The sequence below is a fragment of the Hypanus sabinus genome, chromosome 18 (genome assembly GCF_030144855.1).
Source record: "Hypanus sabinus isolate sHypSab1 chromosome 18, sHypSab1.hap1, whole genome shotgun sequence".
Taxonomy (NCBI): Eukaryota; Metazoa; Chordata; class Chondrichthyes; order Myliobatiformes; family Dasyatidae; genus Hypanus; species Hypanus sabinus.
The window spans coordinates 77,680,724-77,703,892 of NC_082723.1; the positions used below are offsets into that span (position 1 = coordinate 77,680,724).

Here is a 23,169-nt window from a genome sequence, read left to right on the forward strand (position 1 = left end):
ATTCCCCTCAGCAACAGGTATACCCCTTTGGATAATTGCTGACGGAAAAGACCTATCTGGGCAAGGCAGCAGCAGCCAAACCAATAGAAACATAGAAAATAGGTGCAGGAGTAGGCCATTCGGCCCTTCAAGCTTGCACCGCTATTTAGTATGATCATGGCTGATCATCCAACCCAGAACCCTGTACCTGCTTTCTCTCCAAACCCTCTGATCCCTTTAGCCACAAGGGCCATATCTAACTTCCTCTTAAATATAGCCAATGAACTGGCCTCAACTGTGTCCTGTGGCAGAGAATTCCACAGATTCACCACTCTCTGTGTGAAGAAGTTTTTCCTCATCTCGGTCCTAAAAGGCTTCCCCTTTATCCTTAAACTGTGACCCCTCGTTCTGGACTTCCCCAACATCGGAAACAATCTTCCTGCATCTAGCCTGTCCAATCCCTTTAGAATTTTATATGTTTCAATAAGATCCCCCCTCAATCTTCTAAATTCCAGTGAGTATAAGCCTAGTCGATCCAGTCTTTCTTCATATGAAAGTCCTGCCATCCCAGGAATCAATCTGGTGAACCTTCTTTGTACTCCCTCTATGGCAAGAATGTCTTTTTTCAGATTAGGGGACCAAAACTGTACACAATACTCTAGGTGCAGTCTCACCAAGACCTTGTACAACTGCAGTAGAACCTCCCTGCTCCTGTACTCGAATCCTTTTGCTATGAATGCCAACATACCATTTGCCTTTTCCACCACCTGCTGTACCTGCATGCCCATTTTCAACGACTGGTGTACAATGACACCCAGGTCTCGTTGCACCTCCCCTTTTCCTAATCGGCCACCATTCAGATAATAATCATTTTCCTGTTCTTGCAACCAAAGTGGATAACCTCACATTTAGCCACATTAAATTGCACCTGCCATGAATTTGCCCACTCACCTAACCTATCCAAGTCACTCTGCATCCTCTTAGAATCCTCCTCACAGCTAACACCACCACCCAGCTTCCTGTCATCCGCAAACTTAGAGATGCTGCATTTAATTCCCTCATCTAAATCATTAATATATATTGTAAACAATAGCACTGTGGTCAGCTCTGAGCCTCAGAAGGGTCGGGTGAAGTCAGGCAGAGCTATAATGATGGGGACTTGATAGTTTGGGGGACAGATGGGAGATTCTGCAGCAGCAAAAGAGACACCAAGATAGTGCTTTGCCTCCTGGGTGCTAAGGCCCAGGATGTCTCTGAGTGGCTGGAGAGTAGGGATGGTCTGGGCCCACAACTGTTCACAATATACATTAACAATCTGGAAGAGGGCACTGAGTGTAGTGTATCTAATGTAAGTGTAAGTTTGCTGATACTAGATTGAGTGGAAAAGTCCTGGTACATGTCGGTACCATTGACATAGGCAGGAGAGGGGTAGAGGTCCCGGGCAGTAAGTTTAGGGAGTTGGGAAGGAGGCTAGAGAGCAGGACCTCACAGGTGCTAATCTCCAGATTACTCCCTCTGCCACTAGCTAGTGAAGTTCAGAACAGGGACATAGCGCAGATGAATGAGTGGCTGAGGAGATGGTGCAGGGGGCAGGGTTTCAAGTTCTTAGATCATTGGAACCTTTTCTGAGGAAGGGACAACCTGTACAAGTGGGATGAGATGCACCTTAACTGGAGTGGAACCATTATCCTGGAAGGGAGGTCTGCTAATGCTATTGGGGAGGGTTTAAACTGAAGTAAAGAGGCAGAGAATGGGTCAGTTGGCAAGTAGTTTCAGCTTGCAGGAAATTTATGAGGAAGTATAGGCAGTTGATAGAGCAAAGAAGCACTCAGCCTGATGGTTTGAGATGTGTCTATTTTAATGCAAGGAGTATCATGAGCAATTTGGCTGAACTTAAGAGTGTGGATCAATACGTGGAACAATGGTGTTGTGCCCATTGCACAGACTTAGATGTCTCAGGGGCAGGGATGGCTGCTCAGTGTAATGGGCTTCAGATGTTTCAAAAAAGTTCGGAGTGCCATTGCTAATCAGGGATAATATCACGGCTGCAGAACAGGGGAAATCATAGAGAGATTGTCCACTGAGTCATTGTGGGTGGAAGTCAGAAACAGGAAGGGAGCAATAACTCTACTGGGTGTTTTTTTTTAAATAGACCTCCCCCCCAATAGTAACAGAGACATCGAGGAGCAGACAGGGAGGCAGATTCTGGAATAGTGCAATAATAATAGGGTTGTTGTGATAGGTGATTTTAACTTCCTTAAATTTGACTGGCATCTCCTTTGAGGAAGGGGTTTAGAAGGGGTGGAGTTTGTTTGGTGTGTTCAGGAAGGTTTCCTGACACAGTATGTAATAAGCCAACTAGAGGACAGGATGTACTTGATCTGGTCAGGCGTCAGATCTCTTGGTGGGAGAGCATTTTGGAGGTAGAAAGCAGCGGGTTGGGATGGTTGGCAATCTATGGTGAGTGGTGTGCCATAGGGGTCAGTGCTGGATTTTCAACTGTTCACAATATGTACTAACAATCTGGAAGAAGGGACTGAGTGTAGTGTATCTAAGTTTGCTGATGATACTAAATTGAGTGGAAAAGCAAATGGTGCAGAAGATACAGAGAGACTGCAGAGAGATATAGATATGTTAAGTGAGTGGGCAAGGGTCTAGCAGATGGTGTACAATGTTGGTAAATGTGAGATCATCCACTTTGGAAAGAAAAAAATGAAAGAGCAAATTCTTATTTAAATGGTAAAAAAAAGTTGCAGCATGCTGCTGTGCAAAGGGACTTGGGAGTGCTTGTGCATGAATCACAAAAAGATGGTTTGCAGGTTCCCCAGGCAAATGGAATTTTAGCCTTCATTGTCAGAGGGATTGAATTCAAGAGCAGGGAGGTTATGCTGCAACTATACAGGGTACCAGTGAGACCACACCTGGAGCACTGCGTGCAGTTCTGGTCTCCTTGCTTGAGGAAGGATATACTGGCTTTGGAGGCAGTGCAGAGGAGATTCACTGGGTTGATTTCAGAGATGAGGGGGTTAGACTATAAGGAGAGTTTGAGTCACCTGGGATTGGACCCCCTGGAATTCAGAAGAATGAGAGGAGATCTTAGAGAAACATAAAATTTTGAAAGGAATAGATAAGGTAGAGGCAGAAAAGTTGTTTCCACTGGTAGGTGAGACTAGAACTAGGGGACGTAGCCTCAAGATTTGGGGGAGTAGATTTAGGATGGAGATGAGGAGGAAATGATGAGAGGCATTGTTCGTGTGGATAGTCAGAGGCTTTTCCGCAGGGCTGAAATGGCTAGCACGAGAGAGCAGTTTTAAGGTGCTTGGAAGTAGGTACAGAGGAGACATCAGGGGTAAGTTTGTTTTTTAAATACAGAGAGTGGTGAGTGTGTGGAATGGGCTGCCGGTGACGGTGGTGGAGGCGGATACGATAGGATCTTTTAAGAGACTCCTGGATGGATACATGGAGCTTAGAAAAATAGAGGGCCATGGGTAAAGCCTAGATAGTTCTAAGGGAGGGACATGTTCGGCACAGCTTTGTGAGCTGAAGAGCCTGTATTGTGCTGTATGTTTTCTATGTTTCTATACTTCTATCTGCTTTTAGATAGGTACATAGAGCTTAGTAAAATAAGAGGAATAGACAGAGTGGACAGCCAGCGCCTATTCCCCAGGGCACCATTGCTCAGTACGAGAGGACATGACTTTAAGTTAAGGGGAGGGAAGTTCAAGGGGGATATTAGAGGAAGGTTTTTCACTCAGAGAGTGGTTGGTGCGTGGAATGCACTGCCTGAGTCAGTGGTGGAGGCAGATACACTAGTGAAGTTTAAGAGACTACTAGACAGGTATATGGAGGAATTTAAAGTGGGGGGTTATATGTGAGGCAGGTTTGAGGGTCAGCACAACATTGTGGGCCGAAGGGCCTGTAATGTGCTGTACTATTCTATGTTTTCCCAGAGCATGGTGAATCTGAGGAATTCTCTGCCCCATGAAGCAGTGGAGGCTACCTCAGTAAATACATAGAAACATAGAAAACCTACAGCACAGTGCAGGCCCACAATGCTGTGCTGAACATGTACTTACTTTAGAAATTACCTAGGGTTACCCATAACCCTCTATTTTTCTAAGCTCCATGTACCTATCCAGGAGTCTCTTAAAAGACCCTATCGTTTCCACCTCCACCACCACCCACGGCAGCCCATTCCACGCACTCACCGCTCTCTGCGTTTGAAAACTTACCCTTGGCACCTCCTCTGTACCTCCTTCCAAGCACTTTAAAAATGTGCCCTCCCGTGTTTACCATTTCAGCCCTGGGACTGTCCACATGATCAATGCCTCTCATCATCTTAAACACCTTTATCAGATCAGCTTTCATCTTCTGCTGCTCATGGAGAAAAGGCCGAATTCACTCAACATATTCTCATAAGGCATGCTCCCCAATCCAGGCAACATCACTGTAAATCTCCTCTGCACCATTTCTATGGTTTCCACATCCTTTCTGTAGTGAGGCAACCAGAACTGAGCACAGTACTCCAAGTGGGGTCTGACCAGGTTCCTATACAGCTGCAATATTACCTCTCAGCTCCTAAATTCAATTCTATGATTGATGAAGGCCAATGCACTGCATGCTTTCTTAACCACAAAGTCAACCTGTGTAGCAGCTTTGAGTGTCCAGTGGAGCTGAGAGGTAATGTTGCAGCTATATAGGACCCTGGTCAGACCCCACTTGGAGTACTGTGCTCAGTTCTGGTCACCTCACTACAGGAAGGATGTGGAAGCCTTAGAAAGGGTGCAAAGGAGATTTACAAGGATGTTACCTGGATTGGGGAGCATGCCTTATGGGAATAGGTTGAATGAACTTGGCCTTTTCTCCTTGGAGTGACGGCGGATGAGAGGTGACCTGATAGAGGTGTATAAGATGATGAGAGGCATTGATCGTGTGGATAGTCAGAGGTTTTTTCCCAGGGCTGAAACGGTTGCCACAAGAGGGCACAGGTTTAAGCTGCTGGGGAGTAGGTACAGTGGAGCTGTCAGGGGTAAGTTTTTTACTCAGAGAGTGGCAAGTGTGTGGAATGGGCTGCCGGCAACAGTGGTGGAGGCGGATACGATAGGGTCTTTTAAGAGACTTTTAGATAGGTACATAGAGCTTAGTAAAATAGAGGGCTATGGGTAAGTCTAGTAACTTCTGAGGTAGGGACATGATTGGCACAACTTATGTGGGCCGAAGGGCCTGTATTGTGCTGTAGGTTTCCTATGTTTCTATGGACTCAGACTCCAAGATCCCTCTGATCCTCCACACTGCCAAGAGCATTACCATTAATACTATATTCTCATAATATTTGACCTACCAAAACGAACCACCTCACACTTATCTGGGTTGAACTCAGTCTGCCACTTCTCAGCCCAGTTTTACATCCTATCGATGTCCCACTGTAACCTCTGACAGCCATCCACACTATTCACAACACTCCCAACCTTTGTGTCATCAGCAAATTTACTAGCCCATCCCTCCACTGCTTCAAGACAAGGTTGGATAGATTTTTGCATAGTGGGAGAACTAAGGCTTATAGGGAAAAAGTAGATAGTTGGAGATGAGTCCATGGCCAGATCAGCAATGATCTTATTGAATGGCGGAGCAGGCTCGACGGACCAGATGGCCTACTCCTGCTCTTTCTCCTATTTCTTGTGTTCTTATGTAGTGATCACAACTCTATCTCCTTTACCATAGCACTGGAGAGGGATAGAACCAGAAAATTTGGGAAACATTTAATTGGGGTAGGGGAGGAGAAAATATTAGGCAGGAACTTAGGAACATAAATTAGGAGTAAATGTTCTTAGGGAAATGCATGGCAGAAATGTGAAATGTTCAGGGAACATTTGCATAGCATTCTGCATAGGTATGTTTCATTGAGGCAAGGAAAGGATGGTGGGGTAAAAGAACCATGCTGGACAAAGGATGTAGAAAATCTCGTTAAGAAGAAAAGAAAAGCTTATGAAAGGTTCAAGAAAATAAGTACTGTTAGAGCTCTAGAAAATTACGAGGGTGCCAGGAAGGAGCTCCAGAATGAAATTAGGAGAGCTGGAAGGAGCCATGAAAAGCCCTTGGTGAGCAGGATTAAGAAAACAACCCAAGGCATTCTACAAGTATGTGAAGAGCAAGAGGATAAGATGTGAGAGAATAGGACCAATCAAGTGTGACTGTGGAAAAGTGTGTATGGAGCTGGAGGAGGTAGCAGAGGTACTTAATGAATATTTTGCTTCAGTATTCACCAGTGCAAAGAATCGTGCCAATTGTGGGGATAAATTACAACAGACTGAAACAATTGAGCATATAGACATTAAGAAACAGGATGTGCTGGAGCTTTTGAAAGGTATTAAGTTAGATAAGTCGCCAGGACCGTACAAGATATACCCCAGGCTGCTGTGGGAAGTGAGGGAGGAGATTGCTGAGCCTCTGGTAATGATCTTTGCATCACCAATAGGGATGGGAGAAGTACCAGAAGGTTGTAAATGTTCCCTTGGTCAAGAAAGGTCAAGAAGTAGAGATAACCCAGGAAATTATAGACCAGTGAGTCTAACTTCAGTAGTGGGCAAGTTGTTAGAGAAGATCCTGAGAGGCAGGATTTATGAGCATTTGGAGAAACAATCTGATTAGGGACAGTCAGCATGGCTTTGTCAAGGGCAGGTCATGCCTTACAAACCTGTTTGAATTCTTTGAGGCTGTAACAAATCACATTGATGAAGGTAGAGTAGTGGATGTGGTGTATATAGATTTCAGTAAGGCATCTGACAAGGTTCCCCAGGCAAGGATTATTCAGAAAGTAAGGAGGCGTGGGATCCAAGGAGACATTGCTTTATGGATCTGGAATTGGCTTGCCCACAGAAGGCAAAGGGTGTTTGTAGATGGTTCATATTCTGCATGGAGGATGGTGACCAGTGGTGTTCTGCAGAGATTTGTCTGGGCCCCCTCCTATTTGTGATTTTTATAAATGACCTGCATGAGGATGTAGAAGGGTGGGTTTGTACGTTTGCTGATGACACAAAAGTTGGGGGTAGTCAAGTGGCAGATGGAGTTCAACCCAAATAAATTTGAGGTGGTTCATTTCAGTAGATCAAATTTGAAGACAGAATATAATATTAATGGTAAGACTCTTGGCAGTGTGGAGGATCAGTGAGATCTTGGGGATCTATGTCTATAGGACACTCAAAGCTGCTGCGCAGCTTGACAGTGTTGTTAAGAAGATGCATGGTGTGTTGGCCTTCATCAATCATGGGATTGAGTTCAAGAGCCAAGAGGTAATGTTGCAGCTATACAAGACCTTGGTCAGACTCCACTTGGAGTACTGCGTTCAATTCTGGTCACCTCACACAGGAAAGATGTGGATACTATAGAGAGTGCAGAGGAGATTTACAAGGATGTTGCCTGGATTGGACAGCATGCCTATATGAGAATAGGATTGTGAACTTGGCCTTTTCTCCTTGGAGCGACAGAGGATGAGAGGTGACCTGAGAGAGATGTACAAGATGATGAGAGGCATTGACTTTGTGGATAGCCAGAGGCTTTTTCCCAGGACTGAAATGGCTAATATGAGCAGGCATTGTTTTAAGGTGCTTGGAAGTAAGTACAAGGAGGATGTCAGAGGTAAGTTTTTCCACACAAAGAGTGGTGGGTACATGGAATGCACTGCCAGCGAAGATGGGAGACCCCGTCTTTAAAGAGACTCTTAGATAGGTACATGGAGCTTAGGAAAACAGAGGCTATATGGTAGGGACATTCTAAGCAGTTTCTGGAGTAGGCTACATGTTGTGGGCTGAAGGGCCTGTACTGTGCTGTAGATTTTCTATATTTCTAAATGTGAGCCAATAGAATTTAAAGGTCAACTGAAGAGTAGCCAATCAGCACCGAGGCAATCAAACAGGGGGCTACATAACTGGAGCATTCTCAGAGAGAAACAGCAACAACTGCGCATCTCCACTGGTCTGCAAACTAATTGCCAAGCTCGGTGAGCACCACAACGTCAAACACCTCAGCCAGAGCCACCAATATTCACCACCATCACATACCAGTTTCTTATCAGGTACACTTAACGCAACTTTCTGCAATGGAGATCTCTCTCTAAATGTTTAAAGAAATTACAGGCAGGAAATCAAAGCCGGTGGATGTGGGTTTTTTTTTTGGATTTCCAGAAGGTTAAAGTCAAAGTAGAATATATTATCAAGGTACGTATATGTCACCATGTACTACCTTGACATTTATTTTCTTGCAGGCCTTTACAGGATCTGAGAAACAGGATCTAATGGAATTGATGAAAAAACCTATACAGAAACCAACACTAACAAGTAATGTGCAAAAGGCGACAAATTGTGGAAGGAATTATTAATAAATATTACTGAGAACGCGAGTTGTAAAGTGTCATTTAAAGTGTGTAAAGTGAGATTAGTGGGCAAAATTAGGGCACATGGTATTGGGGGCAGAGTACTGACATGGATTGAAAATTGGCTGGCTGACAGGAAACAAAGAGTAGCGATTAACGGGTCCCTTTTGGAGTGGCAGGCTGTGACCAGTGGGGTACCACAAGGTTCGGTGCTGGGACCGCAGCTGTTTACAATATACATTAATGATTTAGATGAAGGGATTAAAAGTAACATTAGCAAATTTGCTGATGAAACAAAACTGGGTGGCAGTGTGAAATGTCAGGAGGTTGTTATGAGAATGCAGGGTGACTTGGACAGGTTGGGTGAGTGGGCAAATGTATGGCAGATGCAGTTTAATGTGGATAACTGTGAGGTTATCCACTTTGGTGGCAAGAACAGGAAGGCAGATTACTATCTAAATGGAGTCAAGTTAGGAAAAAAGTAAGTACAACGACATCTAGGAGTTCTTGTACATCAGTCAATGAAAGCAAGCATGCAGGTACAGCAGGCAGTGAAGAAAGCTAATGGCATGCTGGCCTTTATAACAAGAGGAATTGAGTATAGGAGTAAAGAGGTCCTTCTGCAGCTGTACAGGGGCCTGGTGAGACCCCACCTGGAGTATTGTGTGCAGTTTTGGTTTCCAAATTTGAGTGGGACATTCTTGCTATTGAGGGAGTGCAGCGTAGGTTCACAAGGTTGATTCCGGAAATGGCGGGACTGTCATATGTTGAAAGATTGGAGCAACTGGGCTTGTATTTACTGGAACTGGAATTTAGAAGGATGAGAGGGGATCTGATTGAAACATATAAGATTATTAAGGGATTGGACACACTGGAGGCAGGAAGCATGTTCCCGCTGATGGGCGAGTCCAGAACTAGAGGCCACAGTTTAAGAATAAGGGGTAGGCCATTTAGAACAAAGATGCGGAAAAACTTTTTCACCCAGAGAGTGGTGGATATGTGGAATGCTCTGCCGCAGAAGGCAGTGGAGGCCAAGTCTCTGGATGCATTCAAGAGAGAGTTAGATAGAGCTCTTATAGATAGCGGGGTCAAGGGATATGGGGAGAGGGCAGGAACGGGGTACTGATTGTGTATGATCAGCCATGATCACAGTGAATGGTGGTGCTGGCTAGAAGGGCTGAATGGCCTACTCCTGCACCTACTGTCTATTGTCGTTGAAAGTGAGTCTGTAGGGCGTGGAACCAGTTCAAATTTGTGGTGAGTGAAATTATCCATGCCGGATCAGGAGCCAGATGGCGGTAGAGTAATAACTGATGGTGTGGGACTTAAAGCTTCTCTACCTCCTGCATGATGCTAGTAGAGAGAAGACAGCATGGCCTGGATGGTCATTTTGATATCTTGCACTGTATTGCTGCCGCAAAACAACAAATTTCATGATATGTCAGTGATAGTAAACCTGTTTCTAATTGTAATTCTAATGATCTATGCCTTCCATAGTCTAGTAAACCTCCACCAGGTCTCCTTCTCAGTCACTGCTGGTTCATAGAAAACAACCCAGGCTTGTCAAACACACACAAAATGCTGCAGGAACTCCGCAGGTCAGGCAGCATCAACGGAAATGAATAAACAGTCGACAGCTCAGACAGAGACCTTTCAACAGAACTGGAAAGGAAGGGGGAAGAAGCCCCTTCCTTTTGTCTCATGCCCTCTAATCCAGGTGGACCTCTTATACACACTTTCCAAAGTTTCCACACCCTTCCTGCATTGAGGTGCACACAATACTCCAAAACTGAGGCCTGGCCACAGTTCATGTAGCTGCAGGACCATAAGATACAGGAGCAGCAGGCCATTCAGCCCATCAAGTCTGCTCCTGCATTGATTTCATTACTCTTTCAGTCAATGGCCCCACCAAAGGTGGTAACAAGGCCACACATCTTTACCATCACATCAAGTTGTGTGGCAACTTTCAGCAACTGTGTAGGATATGGAGGCATTTAACTCTTCACATTGTGGCCCTCTTCTCCTTGCCCCACACTGCATGTGAAGCTGATGTGGAACTTGACGATTCAGGATATTCAAAGTTTAAAGTTCATTTATCATCAAATAATGTATATATTATACAAGTGTAAAGGGGGTTTCTTCTTTTTTCTTTGTTACTGTGTATGTAATCAAAAGGGCTTCTTTTGTTTCGGTAAAAGCAGGAATGTTTCTTTGTTGCGAGAGAGTGCTGGGAGAATTGTATTCCTTTGTAAACCAAATGGGGATTAATGTTCTTTCTTCTGAGTATGTAAGCTTTTGTTGACGGGCTTTTGGGGAGATTGGCGCGAGGGGGTCGAGAGAGAGGACGCAATGCTGTAAACTGAGCGAGGACCCCAAGTGGGGGTCCAAGGCCGGGAGGTACTCCGAGGAGGGGGGATGAAGCTAGATGTGCTTGGTTGACCACTCGGAGGGTCCTGAGCTGTGAGTCGAGGAGTTCGGAGGGTCCTGAGCTGCGAGTCGAGGAGTTCGGAGGGGATCGAATGGCGGCCAGAAGACTTCAGAAATTGAGCTCCAACGGTTGTGCACAAAGTGGTTTGGACTTTGATAAGTTTGGCGCCTTTTCTTTATTTTTCTCTTCATATATACTGTATCGTTATTAATCACTTAGTTATAGTAACCTTTATAAATTGTACTCATTTAATCGCATATGGTGTACTGTCTGTTTGTGGGCGAGGCGGGGACATCACACAGCATCCACACCAGCTGACTACCCAGTTTGGCGGGGCCGAAGGCTGCTCCCCCTCGACGAGAACGAGCTGAGCGAGCCTGAGGCGACCCAGGGGGTTACACAACCTTGAGATTTGTCTCCTTACAGGCAGCCATAAAACAAAGCAACCCCAAATAACCCATAAACACCCAACAAACACCCAATGTGGACAGAGAGAAGGGAAAAAAAAACACACACGCAATTGTGCAAACCATAAAAGCAAGCAATAGCACTCGGTGTAAAGTTGACACTAAGTCAGTCTAGAGCAGTGGGTGCCCCACAGCCTTAGCCTCAGTTCAGCACCCAGCAGAGCGGAGCTGACAGGCACGAAGCCTGGAGCAGGTCCACAGCTGCAGCACTGCAGAGAGCAGAGTAAATGTCCCAGAGCAGCGACCAAATCAGATGTCTTCTCCTTGTTAATGGCAGCATGAAGCCTTGGGAGAGGAATGACAGTATTCCTTATATTGTGATGAATCTGTTCCAGAATAAAACAGATCACGCTCATAGATAGCAGACCTCCCACCTCTCCTGGAAATTCCGGGAGTCTCCCGCATATTGATAGTGGCTCCCTGACACCCACAAATTATATACAATATCCTGGAAATCAATTTTTTGAGAGAGAGGAAGGGCTGAAATGGTTTACACAAGAGGACATAGTTTTAAGGTGCTTGGAAGTGAGTACAGAGGAGATGTCAGGGCTAGGTTGTTGTTGTTGGTCTTACTCAGAGAGTGGTGAGTGCGTGGAATTGGCTGCCGGTGGCGGTGGTGGAGGCAGAAACGATAGGATCTTTCAAGAGACTCCTGGATGGCTACATGGAGCTTAGAAAAATAGAGGGCTATGGGTAAAGCCTAGGTAGTTCTAAGGTAGGGGCATGTTCGGCACAGCTTTTTGGGCCAAAGGGCTTGTATTGGGCTTGTATTGGGCTGTAGGTTTTCTATGTAAGAGTCTCTGAAAGACCCTATTGTATCCACCTCTACCACCTTTGCTGGTAGTGCATTCCACTCACCCAACACTCTCTCTGTGTGAAAAACTTACCTCTGACATCCCCTCTGTACTTATTTCTAAGCACATTAAAACTATGCTATTTCAGCCATTTCAGCCCTGGTAAAAAGCCTTTGACTATCCACATGATCAATGCCTCTCCATAGAACCATAGAACACTACAGCACAGTTCAGGCCCTTTAGCCCTCCGTGTTGTGCCGACCCATATAATTCTTAAAAAAAAGTACTAAACCCACATTACCCCATAACCCTCCATTTTTCTTTCATTCATGTGCCTGTCCAAGAGGCTCTTAAATACCCCTAATGTTTTAGCCTCCACCACCATCCCACCATCCCTGGCAAGTCATTCCAGGCCCTCACAACCCTCAGTGTAAAAAACACCCCTGATGTCTCCCCTAAACTTCCCTCCCTTAATTTTGTACATATGCCCTCTGGTGTTTACTATTGGTGCCCTGGGAAACAGGTACTGACTATCCACCCTATCTATACCTCTCATAATCTTGTAGACCTCTATCAAGTCCCCTCTCATTCTTCTACGCTCCAAAAAGAAAAGTTCCAGCTCTGCTAACCTTGCTTCATATGACTTATTCTCCAATCCAGGCAACATCCTGGTAAATCTCCTCTGCACCCTCTCCAGAGCTTCCACATCCTTCCTATAATGAGGTGACCAGAATTGAACACAATACTCTAAGTGCAGTCTCACCAGAGATTTGTAGAGTTGCAACATGACCTCTCTACTCTTCAACTCAATCCCCTTGTTAATGAAGCCTAGCATCCCATAGGCCTTCTTAACTACCCTATCAACCTGTGCAGCGACCTTGAGGGATGTATGGATTTGAACCCCAAGGCCCCTTTGTTCATCCACACTCTTAAGTAACTGACCATTAATCCTGTACTCAGTCTTCTGGTTTGTCCCTCCAAAATGCATCACCTCACATTTGTCCGGATTGAACTCCATCTGCCATTTTTCTGCCCAACTCTGCAGCCTGTCTATATCCGCTTGTAACCTCTGATAACCTACAGTTTCATCCACAACTCCTCCAATCTTCGTGTCATCCATAAACTTACTCACCCATCTTTCTGCCTCTACATCCAGGTCATTTATGAAAATCACAAATAGCAGGGGTCCTAGGACAGATCCCAGCGGCACTCCACTAGTCATCAACCTCCAGGCAGAATACTTTCCTTCCACAAATACCCTCTGCTTTTTCCCTTTAAGCCAATTTTTTATCCAAACAGCCAAGGTTCCACTTATCCCATGCCTCATGACTTTCTGGATGAGTCTCTCATGAAGGACCTTGTCAAATACTTTGCTAAAGTCCATGTAGACCGCATCCACTGCCCTACCCTCATCAATTTCTTTTGTTACCTCTTCAAAAAACTCAATCAGGCTTGTGAGGCATGAAATTCCCTTCACAAAGCCATGTTGACTATCCATGAGTAGATTGTACTTCTCCAAATGCTGATAGATCCTATTCTTAAGAATCCTTTCCAGTAGTTTGCATACCAATGACGTAAGACTCACCAGTCTTTAGTTCCCAGGTTTCTCCCTATTACCTTTTTTGAACAAAGGAACTACATTTGCCATTTTCCAGTCCTCTGGCACTTACCCTGCAGCCAAAGAGGATTCAAAGTTCATAGCTCATGCTCCTGCGATCTCTTTTCTCAATTCCCATAACAATCTGGGGTGTGTCATATCCGGTCCTGGGGATTTATCAATTTTAATGTTTTTAAGAAGATCTAGCACTTCTTCCTTAATCTCCATATTGTCCAGCACACAGGCCTGCTCTACTTCGACCTCAACCTGATCAAGATCCTTTTCACTTGTGAATACTGAAGTAAAGTATTCATTTAGGACCTCCCCAACCTCCTCCGCTTCCAGGCACATGTTGCCCTCTTTATCCTTTAACCTTGGTTCTCGTCATCCTCCTATTCTTTACATACGCATAGAACACCTTGGGGTTCTCCTTAATCCTACATGTCAAGGCCTTCTCATGCCCCCTTCAAGCTCTCCTAAGTCCTTTCTTTAGCTCTTTCCTGGCTACCCTACATTTCTCATAAACCCCTCCTACTTCTTGCTTCTTATATCTGTCATATACTTACTTTCTCCTCTTGACGAGTTGCCTCACATTTCGTCAGCCATGGTTCCCTTTTCCTACCATTTTTTCCTTGTCTCAATGGGACAAACCTATCCTGAACCCAGCTCAAATGGTCCCTAAACTTCTCCCACATTACTTCTGTGCTTTCCCCTTTGAACATCTGTTTCCAATTTACTCTCACTAGTTCCTGCCTCATCCCTTCAAAGTTAGCCCTTCCCCAGTTAAGCACTTTACCATTTTGTCTGATTTTATCCCTTTCCATGGAATTCTGGTCACTCTCACCAAAATGCTCCCCCACCAAGAGGTCTGTGAACCTGACCAGGTTCATTACCCAGAACTAGATCCAGTATAGCCCCTCCTCTCATCAGCCGATCCACATACTGTCAGGAATCCTTCTCTCATCTCATCTTATCATCTTATACACCTCTATCAGGTCACCTCTCATCCTCTGTTGCTCCATGGAGAAAAGGCCGAGTTCACTCAACCTATTCTCATAAGGCACACTCTCCAATCCAAGCTACATCATTGTAAATATCCTCTGCACTCTCTCTATAGTATCCACATCCTTCCTGTGGTGAGGTGACCAGAACTGAACACAGTACTCCAAATGGATATAGCTGTAAAATTATCTCACGGCTCCTGAATTCAATCCCATAATTGATGAATGTCAAATCACCATATGACTTCTTAACAACACTGTCAACCTGTGCAGCAGTTTTGAGGTCCTGTCGACATGGACTCCGAGATCTCACTGATCCTCCACACTACCATGAGTCTTACCATTAATATTATATTCTGTCTTCAAATTTGACCTACTGGAATGATCCACCCCATTTATCTGGGTTGAACTCCATCTGCCACTTCTCAGTCCATTTCTGCATCCTATCGATGTCGCACTGTGGCCTCTGACAATCCTCCACACTATCCACATATGTGAGAAAATGGAGGGGTATGGACATTGTGTAGGCATTTTTTTAAGTCTCTCACCCCCACTGGGACATAGATCACTAACAGCAGCTCGCCAGAGTCCTCTGTGCCGGGCCAGTCTTTCAAGTTGTTCCCAGGTGTATTCCATCTTCAAACATCCTTTGGTCAAACATCCAGGTCTTTGAAGTTTCTTTAGATGTTTTTGTAGTGCTGGGTTTTTACGGAATGGAGTTGCTAGCCCTATGCTCAACCCTCTATCTTTTTGTAGCCAGTCTGGGGACGATCCATGGGGGAATTGATTGTGTAGACATAAGGGATTAGTTTAGCTGACCATTTGATTACTAATATATTTGGTTCGATACAACATTATGGGCCGAAGGGACTGTTCCTGTGCTGTGCTGTTCTGTGCAAGTTCTACTGGTACTTACCTGGTAAAACATGAACATGCTGATGTCCATCCATATGAAGAGGTAAATGGCCTGTCAGTTCACAGAATAGATCCACCTGACCTCTGAGCTCCTTATCTACCTGGCAGGGAAACACAAAAAGGAACACCAGATGAATGGCTTGCACCAGGTTGGTTGAGGAGTCATCCATTTGGACCAGCAAGTCAGACTGAGTGTGTGATCCAAGAGCAAGATGCAGGTGAATTTCATAAACACAGATGCAGTGTATGTGGGGGGAATTGTAGGCACCATGTCTGGTATTTTCACCCCTGGTTAAAATTGATGAAAACTGTCAGAGGTAAAGTTGCTCCTTATTGACACTGAAATGGAGGCACATGAAATTGAAGCCATGAGACATAGGAGCAGATTAAGCTATTTGGTCCATTGAGTCTCCTCCACCTTTCCATCATGGCTGGTTTATTATCTCATTCAACCCCATTCTCCTGCTTTCTCCCTGTAACCTTTGACACTCTGACTAATCAAGAACCTATCAACCTCCACCTTAAGTATACCCAAAGACTTGGCCTGCACAGCCACCTGTGGCAATGAATTCCACTCTCTGGCTAATGAAATTTTTCCTCATCTCTGTTCTAAATGGATGTCCCTCTATTTTGAGGCTGTCCCCACTGGTCCTGGACTCCTCCACTATAGGAAACATCCTTTCCACTTACACTCTATCTATGTCTTTCAATATTCGATTGGTTTAGATGGTAAATGGCGTGAGGTTCAGTTTGGCTTCACTCCATTCCCTTTATCTCTATTACCTGTATCCACCCTTATTTATAAAACTCTGTTTTATACCTACACTACAGGCTTATGTTATAAACATATTTTTGGACTTTGACTTTAAGTTGTTGGAAATGAATACCAGATCACGAGAAGCAAAAACAGGAAAGACTCTGATCCTAATTAAAAAAAAGATGGTGATCTGAAACCATCTAAGCAACCTCCTTTAACTGTTGAAACAATGTGGAAACTTCTAGATGAAAAACTTACTCAAAAATTTGTCGTGTTCGAAGGAGTTTTAAAGACGGTTGAGGATAATTTTAAATTGCTTCGATGTGGATTTGAACTGCAGCAAGCAACAATTTCAGAACTTGATGAAGGAGTTCGGCAAAGAGACCAAAGGATTACACCTTTGGAACAAAATTTACTTCGATGCCTCAACAACTGGATCATTATAAATTCAAAGTTACCAACCTTGAAAATCAATCTTGAAGACAGAATCTACAGATAATCAGTCTTCCAGAAGACGTTGAGGAGGGTGGCCCTATCAAGTTCCTTTCTCAATTTTTATTTGATGTGTTTGGCACAGAAGTTCTGGACGCCCCTCCATTAATCGACCGTGTTCATTGTATAGTACGTCCAAAACCTTCTTCTGGTTCTAAACCAAGACCAGTTCTCATTCGACTCCATTATGTTCACATTAGAATCATTTGATATGTTTTGCTCAGCGGAAAGGCATGTTCATATTTAAAGGTTTCAAATTCTGCTTCTTTGAAGATTTCAGTCCCGAGTTTCTGAAGGAACGAATGGTGTTTAAGCCACTGATGTCAGAATTCTTTCAAATGGGTCTCAGACCACTCCTGCTGTCTCCTGCCGGATTGAGAATTGTCCTCTCTGATAATTCCCGTTGTCTTATTAAGTCATTAAATGAAGCTCAAAAATTTTTCGACCAACAAACCTCCTCTGCTATGGTCTAATTAAGGTTCCGCTTTCTTTTTTTGGCTTTTACTTAAATTTTTAAGCTATTAACCAGTTTACTGATCTGGTCAGTTAGAATGCGAGGGTTCTCTGTTTTGGTTTGTATTGTAGGTATTTTTAGTATTTCTACATTAAACTTTTCTGTTCCCTTTTGGGATCCTGCTTTTTATTTTTTGAAACTATTTAGTAGATGATTTGGTGTTTGATTTCTTTTTCTTTGAATGGAGATGTATTTGCTCTCTCTTTTTTTTTATACATTTTAAGATGCCGTCCTGCTTTCTTCTTCCCATAAGACCTTATTTTCTTGTTGCATCATTTTCAATTGTTTGTGTGTGAAAATAACCAACAACATGAACTGCTGTTTGTTTTCTCTTTTTTCTGAAATACTACAAACGTTTGTAGTATTTGTAGGTTTCGGAAAGACTAACAATACCATTCAAATTCTCAGGCAAGAAGTTTCTACTTTTATAGATTCTTCAACTTCATTTGTTCACTACGAAACAATTTTGGATCTGAATGGTAGATTTTTGTTAATTACTGGCCTACTCTGTAAGACAAAACTGGTTATGATTAGTGTTTATGCTCCAAATGTTGACTATCCTGAATTTTTTAAACACTTATGTACATCCCTTCCCAATTTAAATGACTATATGTTGATAATGGGTGGAGACTTTAATTGCTGTTTAAATCCTTCAATGGATAGATCTAAATCTAATCAGGTGCTTCCGAATAAATCGGTTACCTTTATTAATTCCTTTTTGCTTGATTTTGGAATTTCAGAAATTTGGGTGTTTTTACACCCAAAGGATAAAGACTTTACATTCTTTTGCCATGTATACCACAGTTATTCTAGAATTGGCTACTTTTTTATCGACTCTCATTTAATTCTCTCTGTTATTGAATGCAATTATGATTCCATTGCCATCTCTGGCCATGCGCCCCTGACACTCTCTATTAAATTAATGGATACTTTGGACAATGGCGATTCAATTCCGTATTACTACAGGACTCAGAATTCGTGAATTTCATTAAGGAACAGATTGATTTTTTCTTTTCAACAAACTCTACGGAAGAAATTTCCAGTGGGGTACTATGGGATACTTTTAAAGCATACATCCATGGGCAGATTATCTCATATCCTGTTGGACTAAAAAAACGAATTTATAAAGAGATTTTTATGTTGGTTGATAAGATTAAAGCCATCGACAAAAAATACTCTATTGCTCCTAGATGGGGTGTTTGAGCAGCATTTTATCCTCCACCAGGCTGTGGGCAGCACCTGGAAGTTGCCTTGCAGTAATTCAGCAAGACTTCTACCTGTCACACCAGCTGAACTTAACTAAGGGTGTGAACACACTGGAATGTGTGACTGCTACGCAATCAACTGGGAAAATGCTGCCTCCCATGGACACTCCCAACCCTCCCTCATTTCCCTGTTGTCCAACAAACCCTCAAAGGTTCAAAGTACATTTATTGTCAAAGTATGCATAACAAATACAACCCTGAGGTTCGTCTTCCCATAAACAGCCACAAAATGAAGAAACACCATGGAACTTGTTCCAAGAAAAACATCAAACAACCCTCTATACGCGAAAAAAAACAAGAGCAGTAAAGCACCGAATAAAAACACAGAAATCGAAAGGGTGCGGGGATTTCAGTTCAGTTCAGTCTAGTGCTGTGCCATTCATTACCTGCAGTCCGTCCCGATCAAAGTACACTTAAGAGCATTTACACAGTCAAGGTATCACCTGGCCCACACCCTAGCTCTAGCTGACTAGACTGAACTAAAAACAGAGGGGGAAGGCAGGAGATTGGGGCTGAGAGAAAAAATGAATCAGCCATGATGAGGGAGGAGCTACAAGGGAACTTCTTTGCGCTCATCTGTGGAAACTGCTTAATTTCTGCCTTTCGTGTCTTTCTTTTTCCTTTTCAATGCGAATGGGGTTCTGTCAAAGACCTTGACCTACAGCTGCACTCAAACCTCGTTTCTTTGTAGCGATGAGACCTGCTCCTGTCCTCACCAACCAGCCGTTTTCCGATATCCCAAAGATGCAGCATAGAACGTGAAAGTGCCTTCAGGATTCCAAGGCTTCGCGTCCCTGGGAACAAGCCAGTGCCGCCAATTGAAGTGTTGCAGGTGAAAACAGAATATAGGGAACAACAGATCAGCTATCAGAGGGCTCAGTACTTGGATCTCTCCCTCTCATTGGTGGGGGAGAGTTTATTGTCGATTCTCAAGTCTGAGAACTTTTGGGGGAGGGGGTGAAGTGATGCAGCAGATTTTAACACCACAACTCAGCACAGTTGTTTGTCTCTGTATATCTCCCCTCTCACTGTGAAAAGGGAACATCTCTCTGTCCCTTTATTAGGGAGAGAGAGAGCCGTGGTATGTCAGATTGTCAGGTGAATGATTTTGTTGTACTGCAGATCATGGTCTTTCTTGGGGGCTTTGTTATTGTTTGCTTGATGGTTGGGGAGAGGGTTGTTGCTTTGCTGCTGATTGAGTGGGAGGGGGTAAGTAGGGAGTTTGGGGTTCTACCGTTTTTACTTTCTCTCATTCTTTGGTGCATTCTATTTTCGTGGATGTCTTTGAAGAAGAAGAATTTCAGGTAGCTTATTGTATCCATTTCTCTGATATTAAATGGATCTATTGAACTATCAAAGTGGCAGAGCAGACTCGATGGGCCTAATGGCCTAATTCTGCTTCTGCATCTTATGGTCTTATAATAAACACGCAACACAAAATAAATACAGGTGGACAGAAAATAGATACAGTGCATGGCTCCTACAGAACCCCTGGTCTATATCCTGTACCCCCCCCCCCCCAAACCAATCAGCACTGTGGGAGCACCACTTCCACCTAGACTTACAAACATACAGTGCCGCCACCTTCGGCTGATGATGACCTTGCCAGCCAGTCCATGCCCAGTAAATACATGGTCTCACACACACACACAAAGCTGAAGGAACTCAGCAGTTCAGGCAGCATCCATGGAAATGAACAAACAGTTGATGATTTGGGCAAAGACCCTTTCTCAGGACTGGAAACGATGGGGGAAGATGGCAGAATTAAAAAGTGGGATACCTAGAAGGTGACAGATGAAGCTAGGTGGGTGGGAAAGGTCACAGAGGAAAGGGCAGGAGGACAGGACCCAAGCAGGTGATAGGCAGGTGAGAAGGTGGTAAGAGACCAGAGTGGGGGTCAGAAGAGGAAGGGAGGGGGATTTTTTTAAATTTAAACTGGAAGAAGAAATCTATATTCCGGCCATCAAACTGGAGGCTAAGGCCACTTATCAGTTGCTGCTTTTGAAATAATTGTTTGTACTGCTTCCATGAAGTATAAAACAGTACATAAACACCAGACACAAGAGGTGCTACAGATGCTGGAAATCTAGAGCAATACATACAATATGCTGGAGGAGCTCAGCAGGTCAGACAGTATCTATGGATGGGAATAAACAGTCGATGTTTCAGGCTGAAACCCTTCCTCAGGACGGGGAAGGAAGGGGGAAGGAGTCGGAATAAGACGGTGGGGGAGAGGGAAAGGAAGTAGTACAAGGTGGCAGGTGATAGGTGAAACCAGGAGAAGGGGAGGGGTGAAGTAAAGAGCTGGGAAGTTGATTGGTGAAAGAGATACAGGGCTGGAGAAAGGGGAATCTGACAGGAGAGGACAGAAGGCCATGGAGGAAAGGGGAGGAGCAGCAGAGGAAGGTGTTGGGCAGGTAAGGAGATAAGCATAACAAAGACCAGTCTCACTCCACCTCACCTGCTGTTCTCAGCAATAGTATGCAGATGTGTTGCAGTTTCCAACATACCCTCAGTGAGTCAGAAATGAACAGTGGGACAGGATCACAGATTTCGGGTGGCACGTTACAGCACGAGCGACCCGGTTTCAATTCTACCACTGTCTGTCAAGAACTTGTACATTTGCCCACGACCACTAGGCTTTCCTCCAGGTGCTCCAGTTTCCAAAGACAAGTAGGTTAGTTTGGCCGGGTCGGCAAGTCGGTCCCGGAACCAGTGGCTGGGCTGGTAGGGCCTGATATTGTACTGTATCCCACAAAAAGTGGTGAGGGAAGTGTGGCCAGCAGTCCTTGTCACTGACCCCCAAGTCTGCTCAGAATTCCCAGCTCCATCTTCATCACTAACCCACCAAGTCTGCTCGGAATTCCCAGCTCTGCTCAATCCCACCCAGCTCATGGGTCCCTCTGTCCTCTGTGAGGAATCTGTACGTTCTTTCCTGTGGAATACGTGCATTTCCTCCAGGTGCTCCAGTTTCCTCCCAGAGTCCAAAGACGTACCGGTTAGTAGGTGAATTGGTCATAGTAAATTGCCCCATGATTAGGCTGGGGTTAAATCAGCGATTGCTGGCGATGTAACTCAAAGGGCAGAAAGGGCCTATTCTGCACTGTATCTCAATGAAATAAGATGATTGTGGCTGTGGTTTGGGGTCAGGCTAAGCCACCTGGAAGAGCCCCATTCCCACCCAGAAGGTGCCAACAACCCTATAGCAGCCTGCAAATTCATCCCACAGATCTCACAAACCCATGTAGGGCAGGAGGCTACAAGTCAGGTGCTCATAACTCACAGGGGAACCTGTTCACTGGAATGGCATTTTACTCATTTGTTTGGGATACAGCATAGTACAGGTCCTGCTGGTCCAACGAGCAAAGCCCACCTGGTCCGGTGGAGAACAAATAAACTCCTTATAGACTGCAGAGAATCCAACAAGAGTTGCTGGTGCTGTTCTAATTATGTTACCATTCCAACCCCACAGACAAATTCTACAAGCTCCCTTCAATACTTTGCAGTTTTAAGAGTTAAGTTCATATGTGTGCACAGGAATGTGTGTAGGAAAACTGATGCCAGAGATTACTCAGGTTCCACAAAAGCCACCCCCACCCTACGGGGGAAGTACATCTACATGATGCAGGAAAGCAGCACCCTTCAGACAGCACCAGCATCTGGGCTATGCTCTCTCTTGCTGCAGCCATCAGGAAGAAGGTAAAGTACCCCAGCACCAGGTTCAGCAATAGTTACTACCCATCAATCAGCAGGATTAACTTCACTTGTCCCATGAACTGAGATGTTCCCACAACCCATGGACTCACTTTCAGGGACTCTTCATCTCATATTCTTGATATTTATTGCTCTTTTTGTTTCCTTGTTTGTACTGTGAATGCAAGACAGTGAATCTCAGGGTTGTATATGTACTTTGATAACAGATTTACTTTGAACTTTGAAATCCTTCTAAACTTTATCTGTGTTTATTTAACAGCAATTGCAGAGTTTGTCATCTTGAGGACCTCTTTCCTGAGGGAAGTTTCTCCTGATGTTCGCCATCAGAATCTTTCATAGAAACGCTATAACCTCTTAAAAACAAAATGCAGGCTGGTGGGATTTCCACTCGAGCTTCTTTTTGTAATTTATTTTTTTATTGAAGTTCATCATCAAACAAACATTTCCGTAAGATGTATTTCAGACATTGTACATATATATCATATTATCATATATATCACAAATCTCCACAATGTATTTATCTGAGGTATACACTTATAGAAAAGAGAGGAAAGAAAAAACAAGCAAAAGGTAAGAACTATGTACAAGTACAAAGTGATTTTTTTTAAAACAACAGATACATTGATTTGTGAGAATAAAACCGGGCCTATGAGGCATTATGTATTTAAACCACTGTTCCCCAGAATGAATCAAATTGTTCCAGCTTATGATTAACAGATCCTGTTATCTTCTCCATTTTGTAAATGTCCATTGTAATTTCCATCCATGTATTTAAAGTTGGGCTCTCCTGTGATAACCATTTCCTAGTAAGAGTCTTTTTACCAGCCACCAACAGTATATTCATTAAATATTTATCTCTTTTCAACCATTCTTGAGGT

At 44.0% G+C, this 23,169-nt stretch overlaps 1 protein-coding gene across 1 annotated transcript in view; it reads right to left on the reverse strand.

Annotated features, from left to right (window-relative positions):
- The window catches only part of ydjc (YdjC chitooligosaccharide deacetylase homolog), a 120,556-nt gene that overhangs the window by 8,195 nt on the left and 89,192 nt on the right, over positions 1–23,169 (reverse strand). Inside the window, exon 4 of the mRNA XM_059943726.1 lies at positions 15,551–15,650. Within this exon, the coding sequence (XP_059799709.1) occupies positions 15,551–15,650 (100 nt within the window). The remainder of the gene's footprint in view (positions 1–15,550; positions 15,651–23,169) is intronic.